The 16029-nt window shown below is 27.6% G+C and overlaps 1 protein-coding gene across 3 annotated transcripts; it reads right to left on the reverse strand.

The window, feature by feature from the left end:
- Window positions 1–1628: 1628 nt before the first annotated feature.
- Window positions 1629–11843, reverse strand: LOC136080684 (uncharacterized). Of its 3 annotated transcripts, none has more exons than XM_065797650.1 (10): window positions 8626–11843; window positions 4960–5203; window positions 4507–4668; window positions 4235–4319; window positions 3927–4115; window positions 3545–3751; window positions 3172–3349; window positions 2816–2898; window positions 2064–2325; window positions 1629–1970 (listed from the first exon to the last, which is right to left on the reverse strand). In XM_065797650.1, exons 2-10 carry the CDS (start codon window positions 5157–5159, stop codon window positions 1891–1893), a joined length of 1446 nt encoding a protein of 481 aa, XP_065653722.1. In that variant the 5' UTR covers window positions 5160–5203; window positions 8626–11843; the 3' UTR covers window positions 1629–1890. The 3 variants fall into 3 exon arrangements, with proteins under 3 accessions (XP_065653722.1, XP_065653723.1, XP_065653720.1); XM_065797651.1 differs by having other exon boundaries at window positions 4968–5203; window positions 8626–11818; XM_065797648.1 differs by lacking the exon at window positions 8626–11843 and adding an exon at window positions 7904–8068.
- Between the last annotated feature and the right edge of the window lie 4186 nt (window positions 11844–16029).

The raw sequence follows: 16029 nt of genomic DNA on the forward strand, positions 1-16029 counted from the left end.
TATGGTAAATCCCATATGGGATACGCGTGGGTTTTTACCACATGTAACCCATATGGGGATTATTATTTTGTCTCATGTGGGTTTCATATGGTAAATCCCACATGGGTTTTATGTGGTAAATCCTACATGGGATATAGGTGGAAAATACTACATGTTATAGATATTAAATGCCACATATATTTTAATCCAAACGGTATAAAAGTAGTCAATACTAGACAAATGAAAGTCCGAATGCTTCTATGATAATTTTTAAAGTTCTTTTAATTTAAAAATTACTTAAATAGTAATTTAAAATTAATCATCGAAGCTTTCAGAAAGGCTTAACTTAATCTGGTATTTGCTACTTTATCCTATTTGGTATTAAAAATGTGTAGCATTTTTGATCTTTTGCATGTGATATTTTCCACCTATAACCTATGTGGGATTTACCTTAAACTATTATAACGAAATTTTATAAAATTAAAAAACGTGTTGCAAAATGAATTTATTTTAAAATAAATGCTATTAATCAATACATCCAAAATGAATATTAAAAATATTATTTTTTCTTTTGCGATTTACACGCCGTTTTTTGTCGATTGAATTAATTAAATCGCTTCGGCTTGCATAATACCAAGGTTTTTAGTATCTTCTAACTTTCTTTAAACATTTTCTAAAAAAAAAAATATAAATACAAATATAAATAAATATATATATATATATATATATATATATATATATATACATATAGAGAGAGAGACAGAGAGAGAGACAGAAAAAGAGAGACAGAGAGAGAGAAAGAGAGCAATTTTAATAAGGAACCTTATAAGTCGAGCAATTTTAATTATTAGCCAGGTTGAAGTCATTAATGACTACAATATTTCACAAATAATTATTTCCTAATTTATTACTTACAATGACTAACGTATTATGCACTGTAAAAAAAAAGGGTTTTTTAAATAGCTCTAAAAGGTTTTTTACTTTGTCCCGAGGGTGGAACCCTTTAAAGGTTTTCTAGAAAACCCTTTTTTTAAAAACCTTTAATCCGAAACTGGAAAACCCTTTTTTAACTTGTACTTTCGTTTTTAATTTGAAATATAAATTATTCAATAATTTTTTATATTACGCAATAACGATTTCAAGCACGTATAAAGTTGATTCAGTAATATTATACTTAGGATAGATTGAATATACACTTTAGTTGAAACATTTAATTTATACATAATATTGCTTATATGCAAATATTTAGATTCTTTAATTCCACTGTAATTTTGCACGCAATATGAAAACTCAATAAAGAAAATTCTGTAATAATGTTTAAAATCTTATAACATCAAAGTAATATACAGTAAAGTTTACATTAAATTAAAAAAAAACATTACAATAATCAGAGATAGGTCAATAAATGTTGAACAAAAACAAACAAGTTGTACAAAACGAAACAAATTGGAAAATAACGTTAAAACTATTATGTAAAACTATTACGAGTTATTATACAAATTTTCTGCTTCAAATTTAACTATTACAACTATTATATTCCAACGTTGAAAGTATTACATGAAATTTATTTACCGTTAAGACTTATTTTCAAAAATTAAATCAAGAAATCGCCTAGTAGCACAAAATATAATAAAATTTAGAAATATGAGTTTATTCGAATTTAGTGACAAAAAAACATAAATAAATTATAAAGATTAACAACAAAAACATACAAAAAACAAAAGCCATAAATATTAGTGCAAAAGGCGGTTGTCCCATTTGCTGACAACATTTAGCACTTTTCCTTTACCACCTAGAAGCACTTTTTCTAAAAATTGACATGTATTGATCAATCCTTTTGGGAATTCAATGCTGAATATCCAAAATGCTACAAACCATGCTTGAAAAGCCTCGGAAAAAGTACAAATAGTTTTAGGAAACAAAACTTCCTTGTCGATTGATACATTCTACTCGTCGTCTTGTGGCAATATGACTGGAATAATTGGTATTTCCTATATAAATAAAGAAATAAATACAATAATTCATTTAATCAAAAAACACACCTGAAACAACTTAAAATCCCTCTAATACAAAGCTCTTAAAACCATTCAGGTGCAAAAGGCGGTTGCCCCATTTGCTGACAACATTTGGCACTTTTCCTTTACCACCAAGAAGCACTTTTTCTAAAAATTGACAAGTATTGATCAATCCTTTTGGAAATTCAATGCTGAATATCCAAAATGCTGCAAACCATGCTTGAAAAGCCTCCGAAAAAGTGCAAATAGTTTTAGGAAACAAAACTTCCTTGTCGACTGATATATTCCATTCGTCATCTTGTGGCAATATGACTGGACTAAGTGGTATTTCCTGTATAAATAAAGAAATAAATATAATAATTCATTTAATCAAAAAACAAACCTGAAACAACTTAAAATCCCTCTGATACAAAGCTCTTAAAACCATTCAATTTTAAAATTTCTTAACTAATAACATTTCTATATAATACAAATTATTGAAGACTCCTCACCTAAAAGACAACATCACTTTTTAAATTGTATCATTAGTATGAGAATATTTACATAGATTTGAAATATTTAATGACTTATTTCCTCAAACCAGTAAATTTTTGCATTTCCTTAGATCTCCTTCTTAATATTTCTTATTATTTATCAGATCTTCTTGTTATTAAATATATATTAGCTTATATAGTTAAATATATAATAAATAAATTAGTTTTTATAGTTTAATATATGATAAATACATATTAATTTGGAATGGACTATAAACAATGGACTATAGAAAAATATAATCAAGTGCAAATTCCTAAATAATGTACAATGTACAATAAACATCCTACCTGTTTTGGTAAGGGAAAAAACAATTCTTCCTTTTCCCCAAATAATGAGGGCAACAATAATGTAACTAACATCACCTTCCAATCTAAAAGTATTTATATCTTTAATTATAAATACATACAAAATAATACATTTGTTAAAACTAGTATATATAAAATAGCAGTATTAGCATACGTGTGTAATGTATTAATAAATGATCAAATGCTTTTAAGTTAATCAATATTTGCTAGAGTTACTAAACTCGTGTAACTTATTGCCTACTATGACTAGTTTTAATTGTTATTGGAATATTACAATTTTTTATTTTACGATAAAAAGAGAATTGTAAGAAAGAAAAATTAAAATAAATAAAAATTACCCTGTCGTTTACCATTGTCCAAAGTCTCTTCTAAATGTTTGTTTATCATTGTTGAATATTCACAATATTTTTTGCATCTTCTGGCTGCTTCTTTGATCACCGCATTATAGAGGGATAGAAGTTTCATTTCTAATTTGGTTACATCTACACCATATAGCAAAATCACATCTGCTGTAAACTTTAATTTATAAAAATCATTTGTAAAATTCATCTACATTATGATTACAGAAATAAGCCTATATTTAAAATTTTAATGTTCATAAGGTAATAATTTTAATATAGTCTTTCAAAACTGTCAAAAGAAAATCAATGGAAATATTGTAAAAAAAAAGTACATTTCATAAAAGAAAAATAATTCTTTATATAATCTTACAAAAATATTTAGTCGTAAACACGGAAATTCTTCCAGAACTTCTGCAGTTGCGTGAGCATGGCAGAAAAGTTGTCTGTACCCGCAAGTTCGTTTCATTTTATCTTGGATCAAATCAAAGTTTGGTGTCTGTTTCTTTATTTCTTTTTTTAAAGCATCTTGATGTTTTTTTATGCTTATGTGATCCTCACCTTGTATCACATTAGCCAACTAATAAAAAGAAGTTATAGTTACAACTGTACATATAGAAGGATATTACCTTACACCAATCAGCTGGAACTTGTGAACAGTAACGAAAATATACATTTTTGACATTTAAACAACATAACATTACAACAATTTTACAAAGTTATAGCAAGTAATATCTATGTACATTATTACATACTTTAACTCGAGCTGTTTTTGAGAGGGTGCTGTTGTCAGGTTGATCAATTTCAACTTGATCTACTTTTCGTTTTGTTCCTGAAACGCCAGGCCTTCCAAATTTTTCTCTTATTACAGCAATTGAATTTTCGCTACAAAGGGGTTGTGTGTATTTTTTAAATTTCCTTCGAAGAGCTACTCTAATAGTATTCTAAACTCAAAACATTTAAAATGTGAAATAAACATAAATTAAATTTTAAAATATAATTTTCATATTAAATGATGACAAATAAAAGTATGTAAAAAAGTATGGAATGCTAACTGCATTACACTACTTCCATCGTAATCAGCCAAAAAAGGATATTTTAATATAACTGCTGAGCTAACAGCAGAATATATTCTTCTGGTTGGATACCTGTATAAACAGTTTTTGATAAAACATTACAAAATATTTAATATTAATATTATAACATAAATGTAGCAAACTAAAGAACAAATTATTTTTTAAAATATGAAAAATAATTAATCATGAAAAATTGATGAAATGGAAATGGCAAACTCAGAGTTGGCAAAGTATAAAACAAGAAAAATTTTCAACTTACAAAATGTCACGCCTTTTTAAGTCATCAAATAGTGCATCAATTAAGAGGGCTTTGCTTTTTGAGCCTAAACCAAAACTAGCCTTGTCTTGACATTGTAGCTTAGCTATAATATTACCCGGAAAAAGTGGCAACTGATATACAAAAGGAAATTCTTGCATCTGGCTAAATAAATAAAATAAACTTAATCACAGTAATTCAAGTAAACCAGAGTAATTTCTTTAAATTACTCTGATTTAAAGTATCTCATTCAACTGTAATTTAATATGAGTAAAAATATAATTTATAACAATGATATTCATCATTAAATGCATAATAGTTCTTAAACACAAGTATTATACAAACATTAAAGTATTAAAATTAAATAAGTATGCAAACACTCTCATAAATTAAAATCAATGATAGAGTGTTATTATTAAAAAAAAATGTATATAAAGTAAAAATAATATAACAAACCTACGTACACATTCTGCTTCTTCAATTTCTGAAAAACTGCCACTGTTTGTTGTTTCGCCCTTTTCATTATTTACACTGACAACTGCAGTATAGGTAGATTCAGAATTATCTAATGCTGTTGAAACAGATTGTTTTGTTGTTTTCAAAAGACGAATAAATCTTATCCTATCTTTTATCAAAGGTAAAAGCTCTGTTAGCATCTGCTCTGTGAGGTCACATAAATAGTCACCGGTTAATTCATGCCCTATTGCAAATAAACAATAAGAACAATAGTTTTACGAAACATACATAATTTTCAAATAAACAAACTACATAAACTAAACAAACTAAATAAGTATTCAAATAATCATGTCCTTAAATTGAAGAGCAAGACGGATGCACAACGCTATATCTCATGCTCACATACTGACAGTTGTTGAATTTAAAATAGTCATGTCGATTAAAATCAATAAAACATCCTGTTCTGCAAACTGTCCACTCATTTTCATCCAAAACTTGATAAGAATGCAAATGATCTGAAAAATAATTTGGTGTCAACAGGTGTCCACATAACAACCAACAGTCACGTAAACAGACAATGTATATGATTTAAAAAAAAATTGGGACAGTTTCTTCTGTAACAGTATGCAACACATACACTGCTTTAATAGAATAGCAAATACTATCAATTGATATTGATTTCGCTATAACAATGGATTCATTCCCTTCTATATCTAAATCAAGTAACAATCTTATAGCTTCTTGTACTTTAACATCCAAGTTATGAAAAAATCTTGGTGCATTTCCAGACACAGTATAATTAGATAAAAGCATATCATCTGTCAGCATTTCCCAGCACTGCAACATTTGATGACGCTTTGATAATGTTTTGGTAATATTCTTGAAACATCGTCCATTTGAGGCAGCTTTTTTAAAATACTGATGTTTAGATTCAAAACGTAAACACCAAAAATTTCGTAAAGGCCCAAAAAGACGTATCAGACGAGGGTAATGAACAAGCATGTGCATTTTTGGAATAATATATTCAGAACCAAATACTTCAGAAAATGTTTTCAAAAACATAGCAACTAATTCTTCTAACATGTATATACTGTCACTGTCTACAATTGGGGCAATAACAATGTCACATATTTCGCGAAGTATAAGATAAACCTCCCAGCCAATAGTTCCCTGTGGTACATCATTACCGACTAACTGCGAAAACAATAGGAAAAGTTCTAGCTTCTGTACAGCTGTTCCATTTATGTGCGCTTTATCTGATGCTATGTTTTTAGGTAATTGGCAAGGGCGATTAGACGAATTAATTAAATGAATTTTGTTTATAGAATCATTTATATTATTTATTGATAATGTATTACAAGAGCGTAACAAATACTTGATAACACATTTTAAAGTTACTGGCATAATGCCTTCAAATAAGTCATGCATTATATCTGGAGGGAAAGCTGTAAGTACATCAAAGTTATCCAACTCTAAAAAGTCACACTTTTTGTTAACACCATACACATTCTTGTTTGCTGCATTATCAGTTATAGCAGTTAAGTGATATTCATGAATTTTTGGAGTTCTGAGACGAAGAGTGCTTTCACTAAAGTTATTTCCAATTTCTGACTTGTCCACCATACAGAAACGACAAATTCTTCCAGTATGGAAATACTGCTGAAATCCTCCTATAGCATGAGCTGAAAGCATATCAGCCGATATACCTGTAAGTTTGCCTTTTAAACATTGACGTAATCCATTGACGGAAACCTCAATTCCTTCTCTCTGCAGTACATTTAAATCATGAATTAATGGACGAAGAACTTCAGTGTAGTCATATTTGGCCATTTTTATAAATTTATGTTCAATCAATAAAGCCAAATGAATAAATTTTTGCTTTGAACGAAACTCAGATGGAATATTGCCTAACATAAAATAAAATGCAGTCACTTTATGCTTCCCTCGCTTAGCTCCTATTGGATTGCAAAGCTCAACTTTATCTACATATAACTGAATCTGCAATGCACTTGGATTTTCAGAAAAAAAATTGTCACTATGAAAAAGTTCACTGTCACAAAAGGATATCATAAAATCATTATTAGAAAGAGACTGATTGTAACTGTCACCCAAACAGTTGTAAACATCTTCATGGGAAACTAATTTTGATAAAACTTCGAGAATTGGAATGTATTGAAAAACACCAATTGTATTATTTATTCTAAAATCTATTTGTCTAGGCATTGCAATCATATTTTTGCTTTTCAATAATCCTATTAGTCTATTTTCATTTGAAGACATCTCGCCCATGAATTGCAGCAATCTTTCTGTGTCTGTTATATGTGCCCAATCATTGTCCAGTGGTAAAATATTATTTTTGAATAAATATTGACATATAACATCCTTAAAACTACTTAGTGTAATCAAAAGTAGGTTTTGTATATCTTTTGCAATTTCTGCATGAACAGAGGCTGGAAGTATGTGTACTTCTCTGAGTCGCAAAAGAAGAAATGCAAAATATTTTTCCAAAGTATTAAGCATATCAGTAACATTTTTACATTTAAAGTCTTGGTCTAATTTTTCATTATTTTGATCATTTGATTCTTTGGTTGTTTCAGATGAATCAATGTTATCATTTTTACAATTTCTACTCCCCTGATCACTTTCATTATCATTAGACTAGCTTCTTAATAAATTACTGTGCTTTCGTTGAACATGTTTTTTTAGACTATCAGCACTTTTGAAAGTTTGCTTGCACGCACTTGAAACACATCTAACGTAAAAAAGAGGCTGATTTTCATGAAACAAGATAAGATGTCGCAAATACTTTCCAAATGAAAAATAATTGTTGCCACATTCACAAAGAAATTGGGGCATGTTTAGCTATTGTATATTATAAGGAATCTGCAATGTAAACAGTACAATTTAAATGTTACTATAAAATGCATAATAATAAAAAAATTACTTTCAAATTCGGCTGCAGTTTGTTCATTAAACCCATTATTTATTAGCCATTTGGCTACTTCTGTAGGTGACCAGTTTTCAATATTTGCAGACATAATTCTTTAACTTTATTATTATCTCTGCTTTAAATGTTAATTATTAGCTTTACTTTAAAATTTTAAAAAGAATTACATTGACCTATAGGTAAAATAAATCGGTTAACTTAAAAAGTATACGCTTTTGCGTATTCTACTTTAAAAATTTTAACAAAATACAATTTTAAATATAATGGAATATAATAAAAATAAATACTATTTATTTTATTTAAGATATCATTATTGCTAAGCAGCTGTGATCCTATTTTAAACCCTTTCTATTTTTAATTATGCCTCGATGTCAATAAACGGCACTCGGTATTTATTGGTTTCTTATATATTTCACCACGAAAAAACCCTTTGCCTTATTCGGTTTTCTAATAGAACCCTTTTAAAAACCTTTTTTTACACACCAAAAGGTTTTCTAGTGGTAGAAAACCTTATAGGAGTGTAAAAAACCTTTTGCGAAACCTTTTTTTTTTACAGTGTGGGTAATTGAACACATATTATGCGTAATGAGCTTGAACCCGTGAGGAGAATCCTGAAAAAAAGTGATCAATTAGGATAGTTAAACAAAAGTTTAACTATCCTAATTGAAAATTAGTTATTAGTTAAACAAAAAAACAAAAACAAAAATGTAAAAACCTACTTTTTCAATAATGTAGACGTTGGGTGCAATAGCCACTGGATGCAAAAGTATCTTTACTTTTTCGTCACACACACAACCTTCTATAATAACAGGCCTTGACATCACGCAAAATGCCGTAAAAACTAAAGGCCGATTAAACTTTCACTTTTACTTATTTTGATATATTTTAATATTAGGTAGGGTGTTATGGTAGTCTATGTTTTCTAATAATAATCTCTAGTAAAGACGGAAATATAAAAAGAAAACCAAAAAATTGTTAAAAGATAATCATATGTTTCGTATTTCAAATTTCATTAAGAATATTTATGTAATATTGAATAGTATCAATAACAAGCAGAACCATAACAAAGTATATATCTATATATTAGAAAGATAACTGTATTTTTAATTTATTTTGCTAAAAATGGTAACAATAAAAATCACCAACAATAAAAAACACCAACAAAAGTTGATTCAAGCAAAAAAAAAGTTTTATCAATATATCTCAACAGGGTAAATATTTACAAATCCAAACATTGAGAGACATAAAGGCTAATGAGAAAATAAAAAATATAACAAGTAAATAGCATAATAAATTACAAAACTAATTTTCACATAAATTATGATAGCTTTAGTATTTTGGGAGTGGTAATTAGTGAGTAATTCTTTAGCAGAATATTAGAATATAGTCTGCATTGTTTTTTTGTGATTTTAATTTTATATTTAGCAGCAATGAACTGAAACTGAGTAACACAAAATGTTCTGCATATAGGGTCAGTAGCACCTTGAAAAAAAAAAGCAAAATATTGACCATTAGACAAGAGTTTCAGAAGGAATTTCAAGTCCGCGTCTGTTTAGGCTATACAGATAACCTCCATATTTATAATAATAATTGGTAGAATCATAAATTTTTATTTCGCTTTTTTGCACATAGCCAGCTATGTAAACGATAGCCACTAATGTAGATTAATTAACTGAGCTTTCAAGATCATGTATATTATCCAGAAGTTCTTTTTCATCAGTAGAAATATCTCTAAAACATGTCACAAGTATGACCATCGATACCATCAACAGGAATGTCAAGTTGTAATATCAATTTAGTATGTTGAATATTAATTTTTTCAATTACAGATTTAGCGTTTATAAAGTAAGTACCTCCAGATCCCTGTCGAAGCTTAGAAAAAGCTTTTTCAAGTGGAGCTGTTGAAAACCAACCTAATAAGACATACTTTGCTCTATTACTCAACAACGTTTCTACAAGATCAATAAAGCCATAACATGAATGCGCGATTGCATTGCTAGTATCTAGCGTAAGCTGTTTTACACACTTACCTGTAGGTTTCATAAAATTTGACGGTTCAGCAATATCTCGTAGCAGTTGTAACTGTTGATCACCAACAGAGTGGATTTCTCCGCATTAATCATTTCTAAACCGAATGTCAGCACCAGGTGCTTTGACATTTACAACATTCGAAAAAAACTATTTTTTCAATAAATACAGCAGCACCTTCAAATGCTTTATTTTCAATCTCTGGATGCGTTCTTAATGCAGCTACTGTTTCTTCGCAAAAAACAGACAAACAAAACTTTACAGATTGTCTCTCTATTGGTTTTGGATAAACTGATTTAGCTGTCAGTTTAGAGAGTTTAAAAAGACTATTGCACTCAGTTTTATATAAAGTTTCTAAATCACTCCACTTAGATAAAGCCAGTTCTTTATTGTTCACAAATTAAAGTTCGTCAGTCTTTTCTGTCAACCAATTGTTTCGTATAGATTTTAAGAGATGCACATAATCATACAAAAAATATATACCTGATGTTGTTAACCATGGTTTACTATCAACTGTTTTAAACATTCCAAAAAATCTTTGATTTACACGGTTACCATCAGTAATTATTACCAGTGTCTTACTATTTTCAATATTATTTATCATATCAACAATTTGTTGACATTGAGCAAACTGAAATTCAGAGGGAAGATTTGCAACAGGTTGAGCTCTACATATAAATTCTGGACCTCCAAAAAGACATTTAATCATAAATGATAAAATTGTTTTAGCTAACTTTTCAGGGTAGTTTACTGCTTGACCAAACAATGCAACTTTTTGGTAAAGTAATGAAGCTTTGACATAGACCTCATCAATTAGTAGTATGGAAGTTTTTTTCAATGGATTTAAATTCATAAAAGTACTATTTATGAAACTTAGGTCCTCCATTGAGCTTATTTTTGAAGTCAATCGTGTTAAAGTCCTTATACTTGGCAACTTGTAGTCAATACACAAACAATCATATTCAATCATATTTGCTATGCGACTTCGTCGCATAGCAATATACTCATATGCTCTACATATAATATCTGAAGTATATAAAACTTCACCAACATTAACTTTTCTCATAGCATTAAGGTGTTTGAATAGAATATTTGACTGAAGCGAACTTTCTTTACTTTTTAAAAAACTAACTGCTTCAAATAAAGCTGATTTTGTTTTTATTAAATTTAATTTATTTACAGCTAAAGATGAAATATTACAAGTTGTGCCATTATGGTTAGCTACAAATGAATAATCATTGAAAATTACTAAAATAAATAATGGAACACCAAGTTTGTACATTTTTGATTGTATGTGTAAACTTTTTTTATTAAGCTGGAAAACAATAGCATCGTTATTATCACTTAACAAAGTTTGAATATCGTCAAATATAAGTTCTTTTAGAAAATCATTTAACTCATCTGGTAAAATGCTTCGAAAACCACTTGAAGTTACAGTTTTTCTAACTTTACTTGCTGGTGTGGCTAAACAACTAGGCGGAATATTTTTAAAAACAGATGGTGGGTTTAAAGGTCGTTGCTTCCCATATTTGCTTTCAAAAGGTGCTTCATTTGGCCAATGAAGTTGACATACTGCTGTATAGTCTGTAACAATAAAACGAGTTCTTGGGATAGCTTCACTACATCTTTTTCTCTCCTCTAGATTTTTTGGGAATTTATAAATTGATATTTTTGTTGTAGTTGAGTATTGATATTTTTGTTGTAGTTGTAATTGATATTGTAGTTGTAGTTGTATAAATTGATATTTTTGTTGTAGTTGAGATAGTTTGACTTGCAAAGAGATACACAGCATTTTAAAGGCATTTTAATTATTAAAAAAACTTACCGTTAGTTTGACAATATTATTACCTTACAATGTAACGCCTTGAACCTTACAACGTTATCGTCTTGAAGTTGCGCTATCTAATTTATAAACCAATCAAATTTTAAAGATTTATTAAAAAAGCGTGAACACAAACTTTAGTCTAATGTTAAAAGATGAAAATGTAAACACAATATTAGGAATTGGCCTTCAGTTTAACAACTTTGTTGCGCGATGTCAAGGCCTGTTATTATAGAAGGCCATGGTCACACGTAATATAATATTCTGAAACTAATAAACAAACATCTAAATTTCTATATTTGAATATAGTTCTTGAGTATATTATCTGCAAACAACTGACTGATGCAAGTTCAAATGTTTTCAAAAACCAAGCATGCATGCATGGGACACTGCAGTGTCCCACAAAGAAATGTTGGTTTAAAAGTCAAATTTTCTTTATAAAAAAATAAATAAAATAGGTTTCTGTAACTTTTTTTAGGCTCCAAAACTTTTAACTTTATATATAATAAGGTTCATAAAACTTTAGGGACTTACGAAGTACATTGAGGAACAAAAACAGGATATTTACAGAAACTTTTCAATTTTTAATCTGGAGTACCACAGTGTAATTGGGAATAAAGTCTCTGGGTCCAGTATTCAAAGTAATATGATCTAAAGTAATATATAAATAAAATAATATGCTTTAAAATGCATGCAGTTATACATATAACTCCTGATAGTTAACTATATGTATAACTAGTTATACATAAAATTTATTATATAAACTTATTTTTTAAGGTTATGCTTGAACAAATTAGTACCAATTAATTCAAATTCAAGATTTAGTTCAAGTTCAAGTTCTTATTTGTTCATTGTTTTTTCACTATTTTATATTTATTTGTTCAAATTTGTTAACTAGTACTAATTCTTACTACAGTAAGAATATTTATCATTGTTGAACGTAATTTTATTAGTAACTTAATTTTACTTTCAACATATTTTGACAACACCCTTTTTATTTTAAATGATGACAGCTTTACTTTTCTATTGATGTTAAATTTATTACGTTTCAATAACTCAGATTGAATTTTAACTGAATTATTGTAAGCTTTGTAAGGGTTTGTTGTATATCAAATGGTGTTGTAAATAAAGTAAAAATAATATATATATATGTATATATATATATATATATATATATATATATATATATATATATATATATATATATATATATATATATATATATATATATATATATATATATATATATATATATATATATATATATATATATATTATTTAGGCTATGGGATCATCCATAAATGATGCCAGTTGAAAATGGGGAGGGAATGTTGAGACCAAAATAATGTCAATTAAAAAATTGAATCAAAAAAAAAAAAGTAAAATATTATATTTCAAAAAAAAGTAAAACAATTTATGCTAGCTATGAGCAGGTTTTAGAGGTACTTACACCAACAATGTGGTCTAAAAACTTCTTGCTTTTGTTGCTTAAAACTGTAGAGGATCATAGGAAAAACAATTTAAATTCAGAAAATAGTTTGCTTATCTGAATTTATGTTTGTTTTTTTTACTTATAGTACTGTTGAGAATAAATGTATAATTGAACCAGAAAAAAATTGATAGTATCTGCATTTTTTACATTATAACAAAAACTGACATCATTTTCAATGGAAGATGGCAAAATATTGACTGAGCTTGATAAAGGGTGAAGGTGTTCAATAAACAGGTCATCATCTGACATCATTATGCATAGTTGACCCTATGATTTAGGTAAAATAAGTAATCAATTTGCCATATTTCTCTTTAGAAAGTGTAAGAAACAAGCATTGTTATGCTAAAAACCTACCTATTGAGCAAGTTTTGACAACCTATTTTATAAATTTGAGAGACAGAAGTGGAAGTGCGAATCGCGAAAGAACTAATAACAATGCTCTAAATTGATTTTAACTTTGTAGACTAACATTAATATAGTATTTAGAAATAATAAATGAAATTTACATGATTTTTATAATTTGTATTTATTTCCATTAATTATCAGTTGTCAGTCTCTATTTTATAAAATGAATTAAAAAACTTTTTATTTATAGTACAATAATAATACATAATAAATAATAATAATGCTACAAACTAATGCGGTAGTGGTGTAGTGGTAAGAACGCTCGCTTTGTAAGCGAGAGGTTCGGAGTTCGACTCCCACCACGTCCCTGGAAGTACCGCGCTCAACTTAGTTTCTCCGCGCAGCGGCCTTGCTCGGCAAGGTTCGTGTTTCGGAGTTGAGAGAGGGTTAAAGAGTTAAAGTTAAAGAGTTGAGAGAGGGTTGCATCACGAATAACAACTAAAAAAATAAAAACACAAAAAAATGAGTAGCCTCCTCGACTGTAGTGGCCCCCCTCGGGCCTTGGAGAGGTGAATAATATAAAAAAAAAAAAAAAAAAAAAAAAAACATAAATACTTGTTTCCTAATGCTATTATCATCGCAATGTTAATGGTATTCGTTTTAAAGTAAAATTTTGTATAAATTTTATTGTTTTAATGTTATATATATATATATATATATATATATATATATATATATATATATATATATATATATATATATATATATATATATATATATATATATATATATAGATAGATAGATATATATATATATATATGCATATATATATATATATGTATATATATATATATATATATGCATATATATATATATATGTATATATATATATATGTATATATATATATGTATATATATATATATATATATGTATATATATATATGTATATATCTATATGTATATATATATATATTTATATATGTATATATATATATACATATACATATATATATATATATATATATATATATATATATATATATATATATATATATATATATATATATATATATATTTATATATATATATATATAATTTTTACTTTATTTACAACACCATTTGATATACAACAACCCCCTACAAAGCTTACAATAATTCAGTCAAGATTCAATCTGAGTTATTGAAACGTAATAAATTTAACATCAATAGAAAAGTAAAGCTGTCATCATTTAAAATATAAAGGGTGCTGTCAAAATATGTTGAAAATAAAATAAAATTACTAATAAAATCACGTTCAACAATGATAAACATTCTTACTGTAGTAAAAAATAGTACTAACTGATAAATTTTAACAAATAAATATAAAATTAACAAAAACAATGAATAAATAAGAACTTTAACTTGAACTTTAACTAAAACTTGAATTTGAATTAATTGGTACTAATTTGTTCAAGCATAACCTTAAAAAATAAGTTCTTATAACAAATTATATGTATAACTAGTTATACATATAGTTAACTATCAGGAGTTATATGTATAACTATATGCATTTTAAAGCATATTATTTTATTTAAACATTACTTTAGATCATATTACTTTGAAAACTGGACCCAGAGGCTTTATTCCCAATAACACTGAAATTTTGATATTTACAGAAACTTTTCAATTTTTAATTTGGGGTACCAAATTTTTAATTTGGTACTCCAAATTAAAAATTTGGTACCCCAAATAAAAAATTTATTTTTTAGTTTATTGTCAGTTTATTGTTTGCAAATAATTTACTCAAGATCTATATTCAAATAACTATTATATTATCCTAATAATACGTTTATTTGCACAAATCTTAATCTTATTTCTATAAAGAAAGATAAACATTATTCGTGGTACTTACATACTTGCTTGCCATTCTCTATATTATTATAAAATATTTTCACACAATATAAACGTAACGCAATGCAATGTCGATTTAAAAATTTTTTTTTTAGTTTTTTTTTTTTAGTTTCCAGCTTTTAAATTAATTCCCATGCAAATCCCACAGGAAACCCACGTGGGATTTCCCATGTGTGTAAATACCATATGGTTCCCACATGTAACTCATGTGGGATTACCCACATGGGTTTAAGGTGACAAATTTCCATACGGATACCACATGGGAAAATCCGTCCCACGTAAATCCCATCAATCCCACACGGAACCCACGCGGAACCCATGTGGGACGCGGTTTTATTTTTCACTGGGCTAGAGTGTTCCATAACGAGATGGCTCTAAATATAGTACAACATGTATCCTTATATTTGGAGCCATTTGAAGGTAGAATCATTTTTTTGCTACAACGAAGTTTAAAAGGAAGGTTTTATGTATTGAATAAATCCTTCATAAATTGTGGATTTAAACAATTAATTGATTTAAAAACTCATAAGAAAGCGCAAATTTCT

Source organism: Hydra vulgaris, chromosome 05 (assembly GCF_038396675.1).
Source record: "Hydra vulgaris chromosome 05, alternate assembly HydraT2T_AEP".
NCBI lineage: Eukaryota > Metazoa > Cnidaria > Hydrozoa > Anthoathecata > Hydridae > Hydra > Hydra vulgaris.

What these genes read in the sequence shown, in the direction of transcription:
- LOC136080684 (XM_065797648.1), bottom strand. Translation starts at nt 7,997, where the DNA reads ATGTCTGCAAATATTGAAAACTGGTCACCTACAGAAGTAGCCAAATGG. An exon ending in AACTGCAGCCGAATTTGAAA is followed by an intron (nt 5,204 to 7,903) that starts GTAATTTTTTTA and finishes TATTTGCAATAG; the next exon opens with GGCATGAATTAACCGGTGAC. An exon ending in TTAAAAAGGCGTGACATTTT is followed by an intron (nt 4,320 to 4,506) that starts GTAAGTTGAAAA and finishes CTGTTTATACAG; the next exon opens with GTATCCAACCAGAAGAATAT.